Source organism: Equus caballus, chromosome 19, assembly GCF_041296265.1.
Source record: "Equus caballus isolate H_3958 breed thoroughbred chromosome 19, TB-T2T, whole genome shotgun sequence".
Lineage (NCBI taxonomy): Eukaryota > Metazoa > Chordata > Mammalia > Perissodactyla > Equidae > Equus > Equus caballus.
In genome coordinates, this window is record NC_091702.1 from 42,964,471 (window position 1) to 42,983,031 (window position 18,561).

At 39.5% G+C, this 18,561-nt stretch overlaps 1 protein-coding gene across 12 annotated transcripts in view; it reads right to left on the bottom strand.

Annotated features, from left to right (window-relative positions):
* SENP5 (SUMO specific peptidase 5) overlaps positions 1–14,603 on the bottom strand; it is a 45,646-nt gene extending 31,043 nt beyond the window's left edge. For 6 of the 12 annotated variants that reach the window (XM_070243506.1, XM_070243505.1, XM_070243503.1 and 3 more), the window contains exon 1: positions 10,629–10,707. In XM_070243506.1, the coding sequence (XP_070099607.1) occupies positions 10,629–10,636 (8 nt within the window). In that variant the 5' untranslated portion in view covers positions 10,637–10,707. Of the gene's footprint in view, positions 1–10,628; positions 10,708–14,289 lie in introns of those variants that run through there. The other 6 variants (XM_070243510.1, XM_070243509.1, XM_070243504.1 and 3 more) reach the window with 2 other exon arrangements.
* Positions 14,604–18,561: the final 3,958 nt, after the last annotated feature.

Genomic DNA, 18,561 nt, shown 5'->3' on the forward strand with positions numbered 1-18,561 from the left:
CACAAGCTGGAGATCAGTCCCAGGGGAATGGCTAATTCAAAGAGAAAAAACCAAAAGATACTGATATCTGGGGATGCTTCAACTAAACAGGCTTGAATAATTACTCTACAGTGTACCCCAAAGTTTAAGAAACAATGAGACCCCAAATCCCTCCCCAACTCCACATAGCAGGTAATTCCCCCTCCCTTACCCAAGCCTGGAAGTTTATCCTTCAGAAAGGGTAAAACAGAAGCTCTGCAGACAGGGCGATCCTAGGCACAGTTTAAAGATGGGATTATCTATTGAATATAAGACGCCCAACACTTTCCCACTCATCTCCCAGAACCCTGGCAGTCTGTCTTATCCATCTAAGCAGGAGACCGGGAGAATCTTCTCTGGAGAATCTGACTGGTCCACAAGAAAATACAGAAATACAGACAGCCCCCTCACCCTCAAATGGCCCAGCATGACCTGCAGTATACCTCAAAGTTGACAAGTCCCATCACATGCTCAGAATTTCCAAGCAATTTCTTAGTGGTCATTCTTTAAAATGACAGGATAACCAAGAATCACCAGACTTCTACGGATGAAAAACAGACCAAAACAAACAGATAAAACCAAACATTTATATAGCGAAGTCATCTTTAAAAGACCAAGTGGGGGAGGGAAGAGAAATTATTGTTTAATGGGTACAGTTTCAGTTTGGGAAGATGAAAAAGGTTCTGGAGATGGATGGTGGTGACGGCCGCACAACAATGTGAATGTATTTAATGCCACTGAACTATACACCTAAAAATGATTAAAACGGTAAATTTTATGTTATGTTTATTTTACCTCAATTAAAAAAAAACAAGAGAGAAGGAAAAAAAACTAACACTATCCTCAAAGAAGTAAAAGGAAATATTACATCCACTGGGGGAAAAAAGAACAAGCTGTTATCTTTTTAAAAAAAGGAACAATCAAAAATAAAGGTGCCTTAGAAATAAAAAATAGCAGATTCTACACAGAAATCAAAATATAATGTACACCTGAAATTTACATAATGTTATAAATCAATGTTACTTCAACAAAAAAAATAGCAGAAATGAAAAACTCAATACAAAGTAAAGAGCTAATATCTCTAGCATAAAGAACTCTTAAGGTGAGGGATAAAGAACAAAAAGCCTGATGGAAAAATAAAAAAAGACATAAGGAAACAATTCACAAGTAAAGATTTTTAAATGGCCCTTAAACATAAGAAAAGATGTTCAATTTCATTCATTAAAAAAACAGGCATGGGGAAGGGGGTGAGCAAAATATGTGAAGGGGGTCAAAAGGTACAAACCTCCAGTTATAAAATAAATAAGTCTTCGGAATGTAATGTACAGGATGACAACTACAGTTAATAGAACTGTATTGCATATTTGAAAGTTGCTAAGTAAATCTTAAAAGTCATCACAAGAAAAAAAATTTTTAACTATGTATGGTGATAGATGACAACTAGACTTATTGTGGTGACCATTTCACGATGTACACACATACTAAATCATTATGTTGTACACCTGAAACTAGTATAATGTTACATGTCAAAAATATCTCGATTAAAAAAGTGGAAAAAATTATGACAGCACATTTTGTTGGTGGGAGAAAAGGAGCTTTCACACTTTGCTGGTGGGAATACAAACTGATACAATCCTTTTGGAGAGGAATTTGGTAATAGCTAACAAAAGTACGAAAGTACTTATCTTAATCCAGCAACTCCACTTTTAAGAATTTACCCTGAAGATACACCTTCAATAATAATGAAAATACACAGTCTTATGTTATTCACTGGCAACATTTTTTGTAATCGCAAAATATTGGAAACAACCTAAATGCCTATACATCGGATAGTGGTTGAATAAACTATGGTCCATCCACACAGTGAATAAGGCTATAAAAGAATAAGGATGAGCTCTATGAACTAACATGGAGTGATTTCCAAGTTGAGTGAAAAAGCAAAGTTCAAATGAGTATAATAATATGCCACCGCTTAGTTTAGCCAAGTGTACAGTTAGAGAGAACAGTCTACACAAGATCATCCTCACTTCTGACACTAACTGCAAGTTCGAGGAGATACCAGAGCCACCCCCAGGTTGGATAATTTGCCAGGACTCACAAAGTCACTGAAAATCGTTATATTCATAGTTATGATTTCCTACAGCTGAAGAATATGATTAAAATCAGCCAAGTGAACAAGCACATAGGACAGGGTCCAGGAGAAGCAACAAATGCAGAGCTTCCAGTTGTCCTATTCCCATGGAGTGAGGACAGTGTTACTCTCCCAGCATCGATGTGCGACAATATGCAGAGTTTTGCCAGCCAGAAAAGCTCATCTAAGCCTTGATGCCCTGAGTTTTTATTGGGGTTTGTAGGCGTAAGTGATTGCCCACATGACTGCACTCAGTCTTCAGCCCCTCTGGAGATTCACCAATACCAAAGTCATCACCCTAAATCACATCATTGGTTTTCTGGATGGCCAACTCCCATCCTAAACCATAGACTATCTGTGACCGAAGGCCCCCAGGCAAATAAAGACACTCCAATCTGGCATGACATTCCATGGGCTTAGAGATTATCTCCTAGAAGCTAAGGGTACAGGCTTTCTTTTTGGGTAAGGTTAATTTCTTTACTATTCAGCCACCTTTCATAAAAGGAAAAATGAAATATACATGTTATCTGCTTTTTTGTGCCCCAAAAGACAAAATAAAAACCAAAACATGGGGGGCCAGCCCTGCAGCCTAGTGGTTAAGTTTGGCACACTCCACTTCAGCAGCCTGTGTTCAGTTCCTGGGTACAGACCTACCCACTCATCAGCAGCCTTGCTGTGGTGGCAACCTACATACCAAATAGAGGAACATTGGCACAGATGCTAGCTCAGGGCGAATCTTCCTCGGCATAAAAAAAAAAACCTGAGAAGGATAAACCAGAAACTAATGAGAATGGTTACCTACATGACATGGTAAACGGAACTGGGGTGAAAAGAATGAGGAATAGGTAAATGGTAGAAGGGATCACGGGAGTGACACTTCTCTGAATATGCCTTTATGTAAAGTTCTGACTTTTAGAACCACGTTAATGCTTCATATACTTTAAAAATATACAAATAATTAAAATCAACCAGAATGCAGGAGGAATCCAAAATGAAATACAGATCCAGAAGTGTGCATACACATATATTTACATCCTAGCGCTGTCTGCTTAGAGGACCTAGAAGAAATAACATCCTAGTAACAATGAGCGCCCCTAGACCTAGATCTTGGATTCTAAATACTATTCTCAACTTAACGAAATGGCTGATTCCAGAGCTGGGGCAGAGGAAGTAGAAGACGAGCCTACAATATCACCATAGTGCCAGAAAGTGAGTGAGTGCTCAAAAAATAATGACGACATGTCAAAAGGACACAAGAACCAAACTGAAAGGACTCACAATGGCCAAAAAAACTAAGCAATTGAATATATAACGATAGTAATGGATTATAACTCAAGAATAAAACAAACATCCTGAGTCTATAGTGATATAAATGATTAAATAAATAAACAGGGAGAAGGGACAGCTCTTCCTTACATAGAATTTCAAATAAATAAACACAGAAAGAATGATGGAAATAGAAAAGTTAGAATTTGCAACTCCTCTCAGAAATAACTGACTCAGGCAAGAATCATCAATGGATGCTAAAATTAGAGGGGGAAAGTACAATGAGAAACAACATATTTACATAGCCTCAAAGTATCTCCTACAAGACACTTAAAATTATAAGTGGAAAAACTGTGCCTTTCAATGGAAAAATGTGGCAAACACCTTTATCAGGTGATCAAGGTTAATACCACTAGCAATGAGACACATGGACAACATATGCCTCCTAATATGGCACAATGTCACGTGTGTAGTATTCTTGTCAAAAATGTATAACCTGAATTTGATCATAATGAAACAAGAGACAAACCCACACTGAAGGACACTACAGGATAACTAGCCAATACTCTTGAAAAGTGTCAATCAAGGTCATGAAAGACAAAAACAGACTGAGGAAGTGCCTCAGATTAAAGGACTAAAACTAAGGAGATGAGACAACTAATGCAACGTGTAATCCGGGATTGGGTCTTAGTCCAGTAAAAGGAAACTGGTGGTACAACTGACAAAATCTGAACAAGGCATATGGATCAGTTAACAGTATTACCAATGTTAATTTCCTGGTTTTGATAATGTACTGTAGTTACATAACACTGGGGAAAAGCTGGGTGAAATGTGTATGAAAATTTTTAGTTTTTTTGTAAGTTTGGAGTTATTTCACAGTAAAAAGTTAAAATTTTTTTCTTAAACATTTAAAATTTTGAAGAAATCTCCCAGAAAGCACAAAATGACAGAGATTGAAAATAACAGAGAAAGACAAGAATATTAAAGGATGAGGTCAGGAGGTCAAATATCCAAATAAAAGTTTCATGAAGATAAACTAAGAAAGTACAGGACGAGGGAGTCTCAAATACATAATTCAAGAAAATTCTCAGAGTTAAAGGATATAATTTTGTACATGGAAAGAACCTATCACTGACTGAAAACCATACCAAGGCATATCAATTATGAAATTTCAGAACACCGGGGGCAAAAACAACCTTCTACAAGCTTTAGGAGGGGGAGGTAAATGACGACATATATATATATATATATATATATACACACACACACACACACACACACATATATATATATACACCTATATGTATATATACTATACACATAAAACATATAAAATATAAATATAAAACATATGTTTATATACTATAATAAAAATATATTTGTATAATTTTATATAAATTTACATAATTTATATAAATATTTATGTATATACAATCAGGAATAAGAATGGCAATGGGCTTCTTAATAGCAAGACTGGAAACTAGAAGAAAATGTACTAATGCTTTCAAAGTTCTGACAGAAAATTAATTTCAATGCAGAATTTTAGACCCAGCCAAATTATCAGTCAAAACTGAGGATAGAGGGGCCAGCCCAGTGGCGTTGTGGTTAAGTTCATGTGCTCCACTTCAGCAGCCCAGGGTTCCCGGGTTCAGATCCCAGGCACGGACCTAGCGCTGCTTGTCAAGGCATGCTGTGGTGGCATCCCACATAAAATAGAGGAAGACTGGCACAGATGTTAGCTCAGTGACAATCTTCCTCACACACACAAAAAAACACAACTAAGGATAGAAAAAAGGTTTTCAGAGATGTAAGTTATCAAAATATATACTTCCCATGCATCCTTTTCTCTGTGAGCCACAGGAGGAAGTACTCTGACAAATTGAGGGAATAAATCAAGAAAGACAAAAGAATCAGAAAATAAGATGCAAAACAAGAGACAGGAAAGAGGAATACCAAAGAGACTGGTAAAGAAAGATCACAGAGTGACAACTGTGCCTCAGGCCTGGAGAGCCACCAATCCAGAAGGAAGAGGTCAGAAGTCTCTGGGAGGGATGTCTCCAAAAATGTGAAGTTGACAGAATTTCTAAGGCATCTGAATGCAAAGACAGAAGCTATAGACAACTGGAAGAGAGCATGAAGATAAATTAGTAATAAGTACAAAGACCACTAAACAAAAAAGACAGTTATTAGTTTCAGGGACCACAGAAAGTTGTACAAGAAAGGAAAATCAGTTGTTATAAATCATAATATACTGCACAGCTTAGCTGTGACTACTATTTACATAATCGTAATAAGATAAACACTGATCTAACCCAAAGATTCTCAAACAGATATCCCATACCACACCCCAAGCCAACATTTGGAAATGCGTGGGAAATTCTTGGTTGTTGCAATGAATTCAGGTTGGTATTGATATTGAGTGCCTGGGGAACACTAAATATCATGTAATGGACAGGATAATGAAGAACTGTCTCATCCAAAATGACAATACTGCCCCTACTGAGAAAAATTCATTCTAGCCAAAATTATGGTATCACTCTACCAGGAGGATTGTAAGGAGGGTAGATAAGAAGTATACATGTATACAGAAGTGAGGAGTAGATGTGGAAGAGAACTAAACTAAACCTGCATCTGCCGTAGTCAACAGACAAAGCCTCAAACTAGGAAACCAAAAGTAACATTACAAAAAGGTAATTTAGAGACGTGCTGTTTATACCACAAGAACAGCTCAAAGACCTGAAAGAGGCTGCCTTTGGGGAATGAAAATGATGGAAAGGGGTGGGATTCTAGGACCTAAGTCAGGAAAGAAGGCTAGAGGTTGCTGCCTTAGTCCCTTTATAAAGCACTGTACCCCACCCTCGACTATGCACGATGTCTATCCCCGAGTCCAGAGACGGTTTTACCCTCTCCACTCCAGATGCTAACCCTCTAGGTGTCCTGCTTACATATATCAGGAGAAGAAAAGGTCAGTTCTGGGAGGACTTTTCTTAAACAGACTTTCAAACAATCACTTATATTTTTCGTCCCATCTTCCCCACCACTTCCACAATACATAACACCACTGATCCTGAAACTTTTAAAAGGTTCTGAAATACGAATATGACTACTTTTTGGCTTTCTCCATCAATCCTCCACTAAATCCTTGGTTTAGGATTCAGCTTTCTCAAGTCTGCTAATCAGTTACCACTAGTCTTTTCTGCTTTCCAGCTTCCAGAATTTTGTTGTTATTCTCACCACTCCTGTTCTTTGTCATTTGGGTTTAAAAAAAAAAACAAAAGACTTCACTGTTTTAATGGAGTTTTCAGGCCAAAGTGGAATGAAATGTGTATGTTCAATCCAGTATCTTTACCATAATATATTGCTGAGCGGAAAAAATATCAAGCTGTTAAACAATATGTATAAACCCATTTTTGTTAAAAGGAGAAAAATGTGTGTACATTTTGCATATATATAGGGAAAAAAATGTCTAAAACGATTTACACCAAACTAGTAACAATTTAGGCCCACAGTTCCTAAACTGTGCATCGAGGCACCCTGGGGTTCTGCAGTGAATTCAGAGGGATGTCATAAGATATTCTAAATTAGAGAGAAAAGTGATATTCTATATTTGTCAAGCACCCCACAAACTACCAACTCAAAATAGGTCAGTTTCAAATTAGATCATGCTATATTCCTTTTGATGACATCATATCTTTGAAAAGCTGGATTTTTGTTGGTTGCTGTAATAAAAAATAAATAAATACTGTGCAAAAATAAATTTGGAACAAGAATTGTGGGTGACAGTGTTTAATGATTCGAAGGTTTGACAAGTTTCGTAGTGCCCAACAAGTATATACAGTAATTGTGGTTATTTAAGAATGAAATAAAAATACTATTTTGTCTTTTGATTTATGTGTATTTTTTTAAAAACTATTAGGTTGCTATTTATTAAGTTGTTTAGACTTAATTACTTAATAAAATAAACTGTCAGGCCTAAGGGGACCATGAAAAAGACATTAAAAGAGCTATGAACAGAGAAAGTTTGGGAACCTCTGGTTTAGGGTATTGTATTTTACCTTATTTCTTTATCAATGGAAAAAGCACTTTAAGATAAACAAACTTCTTAACATGAAGTTCAAGTACACCCTCATTGCGTACTACCAATATAAAAGATTTGGGGGGCCAGCCCGGTGGCACAGTGGTTAAGTTTGAGTGCTCTGCTTCAGTAGCCCAGGGTTTGCGAGTTCAGATCCCAGTGTGGACCTGCACACTGCTCATCAAGCCATGCTGTGGTGGCATCCCACATACAAAATAGAGGAAGACTGGCACAGATGTTAGCTCAGTGACAATGTTCCTCAAGCAAAAAGAAGAGGATTAGCAACGTATGTTAGCTCAGGGCCAATCTTCCTCAAAAAAAAAAAAATTGCAATTTATTCTTCATAATACTTAAAGGTAACATAACTGCTGAGCAATCTTATCAATAAAATGTTTATTTTATTAAGAATACTACACAAAATGTACACAAAGCTGAATAATTATGAGTCTAATTCTGATTGACAAAGTGGGAAAAAAGCATGTAATTAAGTTCTTAAAAATCCTCCCTAAATTAGAGAAAATTATCTGTACTATGCCTTAAAAAGTTAAACTAATTTCACATATTTCTGGTGGTGGTTGTTATTAACAATGCTAAAATTGTAAAAATATACAAACATCTATCAAATTTCAATTTAATAAATATTGAGTTTCTACAAATATAATGGTACTGAGCTTTCAAAAAATTTATAGTCTAGTGGGAAGTCATTTGAACGAGTATTAACAAATGTGATGCATATAGAAAAGTAAAATTCAGTGTTATGGGAATATCTGGCAAGAGGGTCAGGGAAGACCTCTGAAGAAATTATGTTTGAGCTGAGATAAAGGATGAGAAACAGATAGTAGACAAAGGGAAAGATAAACAAAAGCCCAGGAGAAGGAATGTAATATTCCAAGGAACTGAAAAAACTTCAGTGCCACTTAAACGAGGTGCTGGAGAGGTAGGCAAGGAATAGAAAAGCTAAATGAACGATCTGCTGTTTACCACTGTGAAGCCACTGAAAGACAAAGAGGGGTACAAGACCTGATGTGTATGCTTGAAAAGATCATTCTACTTGCAATGTGCAGAACCGCTGGGAGAAGCCCACAGCAAAGGAAACGTGATAGGAGGCAGTTACAGGGAAATGGAGGCAAGGTGCAATAGCCGCTTGGATTAAGTAAAACTGGGAGAAGCAGCAAAGTGAATCGACTTTGAGATTCTTCAGGACAGAAATGACAGGACTGTGGGAAAGCCTCTATGTGGAGGATAAGAGTTCTGGTATGAGCTACTGGGTAGACGGTGGTATAATTTACATGCACAAATAGAGAAAGATTGGAGGAAGGTTATACTTGCTATGCCTTTAGTTTTAGACATGTTAGATTTGAGGTAACTGTAAGAAATCCAGGTGGATGCATACTGTTGGATATACAGGTCAGGAACTCTGAAAAGAGGATACCACAGGAATTCCAGTTTAAGTCACCAGCTTATAATAACCAAGCCTCAGAAAATGTTAAGTTCACCTAGAGAAAATCTGTAAAAAGAGAATGCACCCTAGGACAGTGTCCTAAGGAACTCTAGGATGTAAGAGCAAGGTAAAGGAAGACTACTTAGCAAAGGCAAGTGAGAAGGAACGAGAAAAGAAAGAAAGCGAAAAATCAGGTAAGTGTGGTGTCAGGACAGCTAGAGAAAGTTTCTAGAAGGGGGGAAATGGTTAGTGAAAGGCTGTTGAGAGGTCAAGCAAGATAAAGATAAAGTGTCCACCTGATTCTCATCACATTTCCAAGGGACATTTTACTAGAACGAAGAGGGCAAAAACCAAGATGGAGTGAAGAAGTCAAAAATAAAACTGCTCAAGGGCTGGCCCATGGCCTAGTGGTTAAGCTGGGTGCAGGCCACTTTGGTGGCCCACGTTCACAGGTCAAATCCCGGGCTCAGACCCACACCACTCATCAGTCATGCTGTGGCAGTGACGCACATATAAAATAACAGGAAGACTGGCACAGATGTTAGCTCAGGGCTAATCTTCCTTAGCAAAATAAATAAATAAAACTGTTCAAGACACCTGAGTAAATGAGAGAGATGGCAGACTTTTTTTTAGTGGAGACGGTTGTACATGTTTAAATGCTGATAAGAGTATTTCACTTACGGACAAAGATGGCAGACTGAACCGACACATTTTAGTTTCACTCTCTCCTAAAACCTCATAAAGATGAGAATAAAGAATTTTTCTAGCTATTTTTTAAAGATATAATCTATATACAGTGAAATACCTAGATCTTAAGGGTTTGTTGGGTGTTTTTTTAAAGCAGATGTACATAAAATAGAAGAGAGAAAAACAAAAGCTTTTGGAAGCTGGAATGCGCACTGTCTTAAAAACCTAGAAAGTTAAATCTCAAGCTCACAATGAGGAAAGCAATCTGATTTATACAACAGTGCCTCAAAACAGGTCAGGAATTGGTGGCAGCAGGTTCTGTAAGTGGGGTGTGAACATGGTGCTACAAACAAGAGGATTGGTCAAATCATTTAAAAACCTTCCTGCTCTCCACAAAACCAGCCAACTGTCCCTCCCTCATCCCTGCAGAAGCTTGGAGCATTATTTTCTAGATTAGAACAAAGCTGTCCAATAAAACCTTTGCAATGACAGAAATACTCTGTCCAATATGGTAGCCTCTGGACACAGGTGGTTACTGACCACTTGAAATGCATCTACAAGTGGGGAATGAAATCTTTAATTTTATTTAATTTTAATTATTTAAAGTTAAGGTGCTACGTGTGGCTAGTGGCTACCATATTGATCAGTACAGTTCTAGAGAGTAAAACAAAGGATTTCAGGACTGAAAAACATATGGCCCAGTTGAGAATGAGGGTAACATACCGAAAATAGTTGACTTATATGAACATAAGTGAACATTTACATACTGAATGCTAAGATCCCTTCCTTTCCCTCAATTTAGCCACCAGATTGCTGGCAGCCCAGCTAGCTTATAAGCTCCAAGCAGGAGATGTGAAGATTCTTCTTTGGGGACTCTAACTGGCTCAAGAGAAAAGGCAAAGATACTGGTGTTGAAGGTTCTCCAATAAACAAGTCCACCCAGCGCACCCTAAAATTGACAAATCCCAAGCATGCACTCAGAGCACATACAAATTAAAATTAAAAGCAACCTCCACATGGGGTTCCTCTACATTCCTGCCCCTGTATTCTTGGCCATGCTGTTGTATGTTCATGGTCACCAAACACCAACATTCCTTCAAAGATAAAACACACATACAAGGGAAAAAGAAATGAGCTTTCAACTCTTATCAGATACTGACTGACCCTAGGACAGCCCAAAGTCTGAACAATCCTTAAGGGACCCAATATTTGGGTAAACGTTTACAGTAGAGCCACTGTACAGGTTAACTCAAGCATCACTAGGAAAAAGTTCTTTCTCCTGGAGGTAATAAGACAGTAATGAGAATAGCTGTTATGTAGCAAATAAACAGGGGTGGGATTATCTACCCCAGAAAAATGAGACAGAACGAATGATTTATACTATGAAACGATTAAAAACAAAGCAAAAAAAAAAAAAATACTCCCCATTGGCATCACAGGGCATGAAAAAGATCAAGATTGAGAAGTGGAGACCTATACATTTATGGTACCTACTGCTGATACTTTCATCACATTCGGCCACCAGATATAAAGTGGATTAAGTATCCAATTTTGGTCTCAAGTCCTTATAGATACAGAAAATTGCCTCAGAGACTAGCAAGTGACTTCTAAACTCTGCTTTTCACTGGGTCTCCAAGCTATTACCACCCCCACTCTGCCTTTGTTTCTATGTTAAACCTGTAATACCAGTTTAGATTAAAATTGCGACCCTGGGTTCATATTTATCCTTTCTAAATATCTCTACCTGAAAAGTTTGCACTGTCAGAATCTGAAATTCAACAACAACTTTTAAAACTTCAGAACTGAGGTATGTTAGACACAAAAATAAAAAATCTAGAGACTCAGAGACTTGGTTTTTCATCTCAGACACATACCACATGTCTCTCTAGACTCTGAATTCAGACTAGTTATCTGTTAACATGGCTTTTTCAATTAGTGAATTTAGAATGCCCTTTGTCATCTGGTTGTAGGAAGTTAACACACTATAAACAGGGTCATTTTTAGAAAGAAAATAATTCAGCATCTTCCATTAGAGGATTTGGACATAGGGTTCATTTCTGGCTCTACTACTAACATAGAACAGGAAATACTGAAGCAATGAGAAGGCTATCAAAGAATAACTTGAGAATGAACATATCTCCCTAAAAGAGAGTGTTCAACTCTGCCTGATGGCCTATTACCTTAATAATTCTAAAAATATTACCAAAAGAAAAGTCATGTGGTTTTCACTATAATGGGTAAAAAAAAAAACCACACGAGGCACTGTTACCACCTCATCATGTGATCCTAAGTGTCTATCAAATTGTTTAAATCGGTAGCATGTACAATTTAACCAAAAAGAGAAAAACATAGTAAAAATTCATGGATAAGCTTAAAACAAATACAAGAGCCTGTAGTTAAATCAGGTGTTTATAGGGCAATTAGAGATGTATAGAGCCCAATTCTCAAACTGAATCCCACAGGAAGTTGGCTAATAATACAAAGTAAGTGGTCATTCATACCAGGATGGAGGAGGGGGAGTGTACAGAGCGCTGGGTTTATGATAAGCCAGAGCAAACACAAAATATTCTTAAAATGGAATTTTTCTGTGGTTTATGAAGGCTTGGCATAAAAAATCTACTAAAAAAACTGATTTATAAAGTGATATAATCTTTATATAATTCTGCCAACAAACAAACCTAAGCAAGATTTAGTAAGAACTTTTACTGTAAAATCTAAAACTTTGATCAAAGAGTATAAAGGAGTCTAACTGAATAGGAAACTATAAAAATAGAATTACACAGAGCTACTGACTTAAAGGACCTTTTTTTCCTTCTGAGCTCAAGGCACTACAAAACCTGAAATAGTACTATTGATTCAAGTAAGGTCACTTGTTAAAGAAAGGAAAAGAAAAAAATTAAGATGGCAACAAACTAACTGGCCATGACACTTCATCTCTCTGAGCTTGTTTATAAACTAAATTGTGAAACCTGATCTACATGTGTTTTCAAGCCATGAGTATCACCTGAGAAGCTTTTTAAAAGCCACAAATACCCAGTTCCCACTTCGGATCTACTGAGGCAGTGTCCAGGCCTCTGGGTTTTTGTTTTGTTTAATTCCCCAACTGATTCTGATGCCCAGCCAGGTTTTGGAACCACTGGATTAGATGACCCTCAAAGTCCCTTCCATATCCATGACTTAAAATTCCAAATTAATAATTTCTGTGTCAAAGGACTTGCGAAGATTGCACATGCACAGCAGCCATCATCATGCTCCACTGAGCAAAGGCAAGCATCCTTCATTTGTCTGACCAAGCAACTGTAACGACAGGCACTCCTCACTCAAGTCACTGACTGCATCTCCCTTCCCTCCTCCCCAAACACTTCTCTAACTTGGAGTCTATTAAACTTCAGAGTGTCTGTTCTCTCCAATGCAGAGAAAGGCATCTCCTCAGATTTACTTAGAACTGTAATGTCCAGCACTCAAAGGATTCAAGTTCCTGTTATTTATTCTCTGCACAATTTCAATTAACATGAAATGTTTTAAAGGCAGAGTGAGGGGTCCTCAGAAATACGTGCAAAGAATTCCTTCTCAAGTGGGCCAAGGTGTAAATGAAGCCCCTCCCAGCTTTCTCCTAGAAAGAGCCCACTGTGCAAACTATCTTGAGTAAGGAACACAACTGATTTGGGTCATCCCTCATACACCAATAACGTTTTATCAATAAGCATGAGACATCTGATTTCCTCTTAATGCTGCCCAACTCAAAGCAGAGACTGCAGTTAGGTTCTAACCACCTATCCTAGTGTGGATCCCTGGCACCTTCTCCATATCAAGCTTAGTTACTCTGGGTAAAAAACATAATTAGGAACCTACCATTAAATGTCCTGGATAGTCTTAAGCCGAGTTTAACTTGATTCTCAAAACACTTCATGATTAACGTCTTGCTTTCTTCACTTCATTTAATTCTCCCAATTAATTTATATAGGTATAAGAAAGCTCCACTTCACATGCGGTTAAAAATGTTGAAGTGTCTAGCATGAGTTTAAAACCACTACCAAATTGCACGTTAGGATTTCAACTCAGTTCTTCTGACTCTAAGTCTAAAACTCTTCCCTCCCACATTCTCTCCGCATCCCTCCTCCCCCAAAAGAGTGGCCATACAGCGAAATGGGGGTTGATACTGCCTAGCATAGACAGAATAGAAAAACAGACTTCCCACCACCCTAATGTTCAATTGTTCCATACCGGTTCACTAGAACAGGGTCCCAAGAGCGTGGGGGAAGGAACCAAAGGCAGAAACGAAGCACAACTGTCCGAACAAATAAAAACCCTTGACTTCAAAGACGGCAGGAGCTGGAGGACCTCTATGAGCCGCTCTTCCTCTCAAAGCTGTCCCCAGCTTCAAGAGGTGCAGCCGGGGGCGCTAGCTTTCTCGGCTTCTGCGTTGTACAGCTCAGACTGGAGAGAAAGGGAAGAGGACAGCGGTCCCTCGGGACGAGCTCCCTCCCCGCCCCCAGAAAAGCACAGTAGCGCTGAGGAAGAAATCTGCTGCCACCGGTTCGGGCGTGGGGGGAGGGCAGTGCTCGAGGCCTCCAGGCCGGGGTGCTGAGCTGGCGCGCACTGGCGCGGGAATGGCCAGCGAGCCCGGTCCGTAAGCCATTCGGCGGATCTGACACCCAGGCTCCCGCTTACCTACGGCCCTCGCTGCCGGCACCTGCCCCGCTGCGGGTCCAGACACTGCGGCCGCAGGGACAGCGGCCCCGCCTTGGCCAGCACTAAGGGAAGCCCCGTCTGCGAGGCGGTATTCGGCCTGCTCGCAGCAGCCACGGCCGCCGAGCTTCCCTTGGAGCCGCGGCCGCAACGCCGGCGCTCACTTATAACGTCATCTCCTTCCAAGCCCTTCGGCCCCAGCCCCGCCCACGCGGCCGGGGGCGGAAGAGGGAGCGACGGTCGGGCGCTGGGGGCGGGGTTCCACCTTCCCTCCGCTTCCGGCGGCGCGCGTTTCCCCGCCCCCCGTGACGTCAGCCAGACGCGCGGCGCCATGCCGTCAGTACTCGCGCTGCGTCTCCCACCGGGCGCTTCCCTCCGAGTGCGGACGCAGCTGTAGGGACTGTGTCCTGGGAATTGTAGGGACTTTGCAAAGCGTGTTTGAAGCTTCTGTTTGGCTTCCTCTCAAGTTTTTAACCCCGAAAGGACCGCAGCTATTATATAGCCCCTCCCTCCACTGATCCCTCTTCCCTTTTGCCAAAAGCGAAGGACCATTCTTGCTCTGGATGCACTTTTGAGGCCTGGCCTTACTTTTCTTTGGTTTTCCCATGGGGGTGCTCTAAACCGTTGGTATTGTATTGTGCTTCTCCATTTGTGCCCCGCCTCTCCTCAGCTGGGAACACTTACTTCCTTAGAAGGGTAGAGACGAGTCTTATTCAACTTCGTAGCCCCAGCTCCAAATAGTGACTGGCCTACAAGTGCTTAGTAAGTCTGTGCAGTAGATCTGTTATTATGTTTCTGGTGAGAGAGGAAAGTGACTGCAACCTGATTAATTGAAGTATTAGTCATTCAACAAACATTTTTTAAATGTGAAGGTGAATTAGCCTTGCTCTTGCAAGCCCTCAGTCTAATTCTGGGGAAGGAGTCATAAATAGATAATTATAATACAATATCATGACAGGCAGAAACATAATAATAGCAGATTTATGGTAGAAGGTGAATTCACTTTTAGACATTCTGGATTTGGAATAGTGTGGAGATGGATACGATAGAAGATCAAGGGTGGGATGCTGGGAGCCTTGTGCCCCAGGTGCAGGCAATAAGGGTGTGCATTGACTGTAGAGACGATAAAAGTAATAAAACCGACTATGAGGTAGTTTGCTTTTAATTATCACGTGTCAGCAAATTCTAAACAATGTCAGTGATAAAGTATTCCTTCTCAAACAAAAGCTCTCTTTAATCTTAGTTCTAAACAATTGCTGTAGTTACCATTGAGTTTTAATAATGTGTGTGTCAGCTTTAGATTGGTGTATTTCCTCAGCTTAAAAGTAAATCCTTTGGGGCTGGCCGGATGCAGTAGTGGTTAATATCGTGGGCTCTGCCTTGGTGGCCAGTTTGCTGGTTAGGATCCCAGGGCAAGCCTACACACTGCTCACCAAGCCATGCTGTGGTTGCATCCCACATACAGATAGAGGAAGATTGGCACAGATGTTAGCCCAGGACCAATCTTCCTCACAAAAAAAAAAAAAAAAGTAAATTTTTTGAGATTTCCACTTCCAGCCAAGGTGGAATAACAGAGATCAGATTTACCCTCCCAACTGAAACAACTAAAAAAACAGAGAAAAAATGTGAAGCAACAGTTTTCAAGACATTTGATATAAGGCAAAGAAGAATGATGATCCCTGAGAGTTGGGCAATAAATTAGGTGAGCCCCCCAAATGCCCCAGTTTACTGCCTGGAAAGAGTCTCTAGAATATTCCACAGGTAGGGGAAACCAGGAGGAGCCTGTGGCCTCCTTGAGTTGAGGGGAAGAAGCTGGGAGACTGGGAAGGCCAAAGCAGCTAAAGTTCACAGGAAGGAGTCCCAGCAAAGAGAGAGCTACACAAAGAGAAAACTCTGGCTGCTTTTTGGTATTTTCTCTGTTGTTGATTTTCAGCCCTTTGACTATTTTGTGCCCTACTGTGGTTTTCTTTTTATTTATCTGGCTTGGGTTTCACTGAGCTTCCCTAATTTGTGTGTTGATATCATTCATCAATTTTGGGAAATTCTCAGCCATTGTCTCTTCATCTATTGTTTTTGCTCCATTCTTTATTTCCTTTCCTCTAGGATTCCAATTACATACGTAAGATTATTTGACCTTTTTCACCATGTGCTTTACACTTTGTACCATCTTTTTTTTCTCTTGATGCTTCAGTTCGAATGTTTTCTATTAACTTGTCTTTGAGTTTACTAATTCTTCTGTGATCTCCAGCCTGCTGTCAAATCTATGCACTGAGTTCTTAATTTTTAATATTGTATTTTCAGTTTTATGATTTCATTTGTTTTTATAAATTTTTGTACAGATTCTAGTTATCCATTGAAAGCCTCTCTTTTCATCCATTTTGTTCATCTTTTCCTCTATTTTTTAAAATCTTCTTGATAGTAGGTTTTTTTTTTCAGTCCTCATCTGCTAACTTCAACATTTTTTTTTTTAAGATTTTACTTTTCCTTTTTCTCCCCAAAGCCCCTTGGTACATAGTTGTATATTTTTTTTAGTTGTGGGTCCTTCTAGTTATTGCATGCGTGACGCCACCTCAGCACGGCTTGATGAGTGGTGCCATATCCACACCCAGGATCCAAACCGGTGAAATCCTGGGCCGCCGAAGTGGAGCGTGAGAACTTAACCCCTCAGCCAGGGGGCTGGCCCCTCACTTCAACATTTTGATCATCTGTTGGTCTGGTCCAATGGCTCATTTTTCTCTGTTGATTATCAATCACATTTTCTTGCTTCCTCACATGTTTAGTAATGTTTTATTGTGTGCTAGACAGTGTGTATAAAAGAATTGTCACGCCACCACATGATGTAATCTCCCAGTGAGGGTTCCCCCTTCCCTCTTAGGTTGATAGAGTGAGGGGCTGATCATCATAATTTAATCAGAGATTGAGCCAGGTCTTGGCAAGTTTGCCCTTTTACTTAGATTTGTTCCACCTCTGGTTCATCTCATTCCTCAGGTGTAGCCCAGGTTTTTGATAGAAAACCTCTGTCTCCTCACCCCTGAAAGGTTACAGGACTTTCAGTTCCTTCCTTCAGAGACTTTGAAGTGGGCTGCCTCCAGCCTAATAAGCTTCAAAATATGAGGGAGAAATTAGCCATGTGTTTGAGGAGCCCATGTTCCTGTAATGGAATGTGGTTTCCTAAGCACCATGACTTTTTAAAAGTTTTGGCCCGGTCCCACAGACTCCCAAACAGGTCTTGGACTCAGCAAATGCCTCGCACAGAAAACCAGCCATGCACTGGGGCTCTTCTGACTTCCAATCAATCAGTCCCAGTAGCTCCACACGACCACCAAAAGTTCTTCTGGGTTTTCTTTGCCCCAACAGCCTAGGTTAAGGCTGACCCTCAGTCTGCACCCAGAATCAGCAAATGTTGCCAGAAAAGAAAACAACTGGTGATTCTCACTTCACCCTGGAAAGGCTCTCCCCTCTCTGGAATTTTAGTTCACCTAAAATTAGGTAACAAAGCCTTGTTACTTCACAGCTCTCCAATATATTTCAAAATATATTTTTAACTTACTCTGCATTTTTTTAGGCTGCTGTAGCTGGAGCATTGTCCTGCTGCAACATACAACATCCTATTTGGAGAAAAAAGTCGCTTGTAAAACGCAGTTATATCAAGTCTATAATGCCAAAGTGTGTAAATGAAACTTTCTACTTCTAACGATAATTCTCACATTTCTTTAGACCTAAACATTTATATAGATTCATTGCTCACTGCAAAACCTTTTTCCCATGGTTTTCCCAGCTATTATTTGGTTGCTCTAAGTTCTTCCTTGAGATGTTTTTAAAATAAAAAATCATTAATTAAGCTCTTACCATGCACTAAACATTTAATGAGCATCATAGCATTTAACTTTCACAACAAACCACCAAGGGGGGGATTTTTCTATTGTTATAAATGAGAAGACAGAAATTAGATTTAGTCAAATGCCTAGAGCCATACAGCTAGATCCATCCGATTTCTAAGCCCCTAAAAAATATGCTATTTTGCCTTCCTCTCAGTGTGAAATACTCTACCACTGTGCTATAAAAAATATTAGCCACCAGCCACTTGTAGCTATTTTAAATTACTAAAATTAAAAATGCAGGTCCTCAGATGCACTAGCAACATTTCATGTGCTCAATAACTACATGTAGTTGAAAGTTACCATAATGGAGGGCAAGGATATAGATAATTTCCATTGTGAAAGTTAATAAACAGAAACCTCATTTAAAATGGAG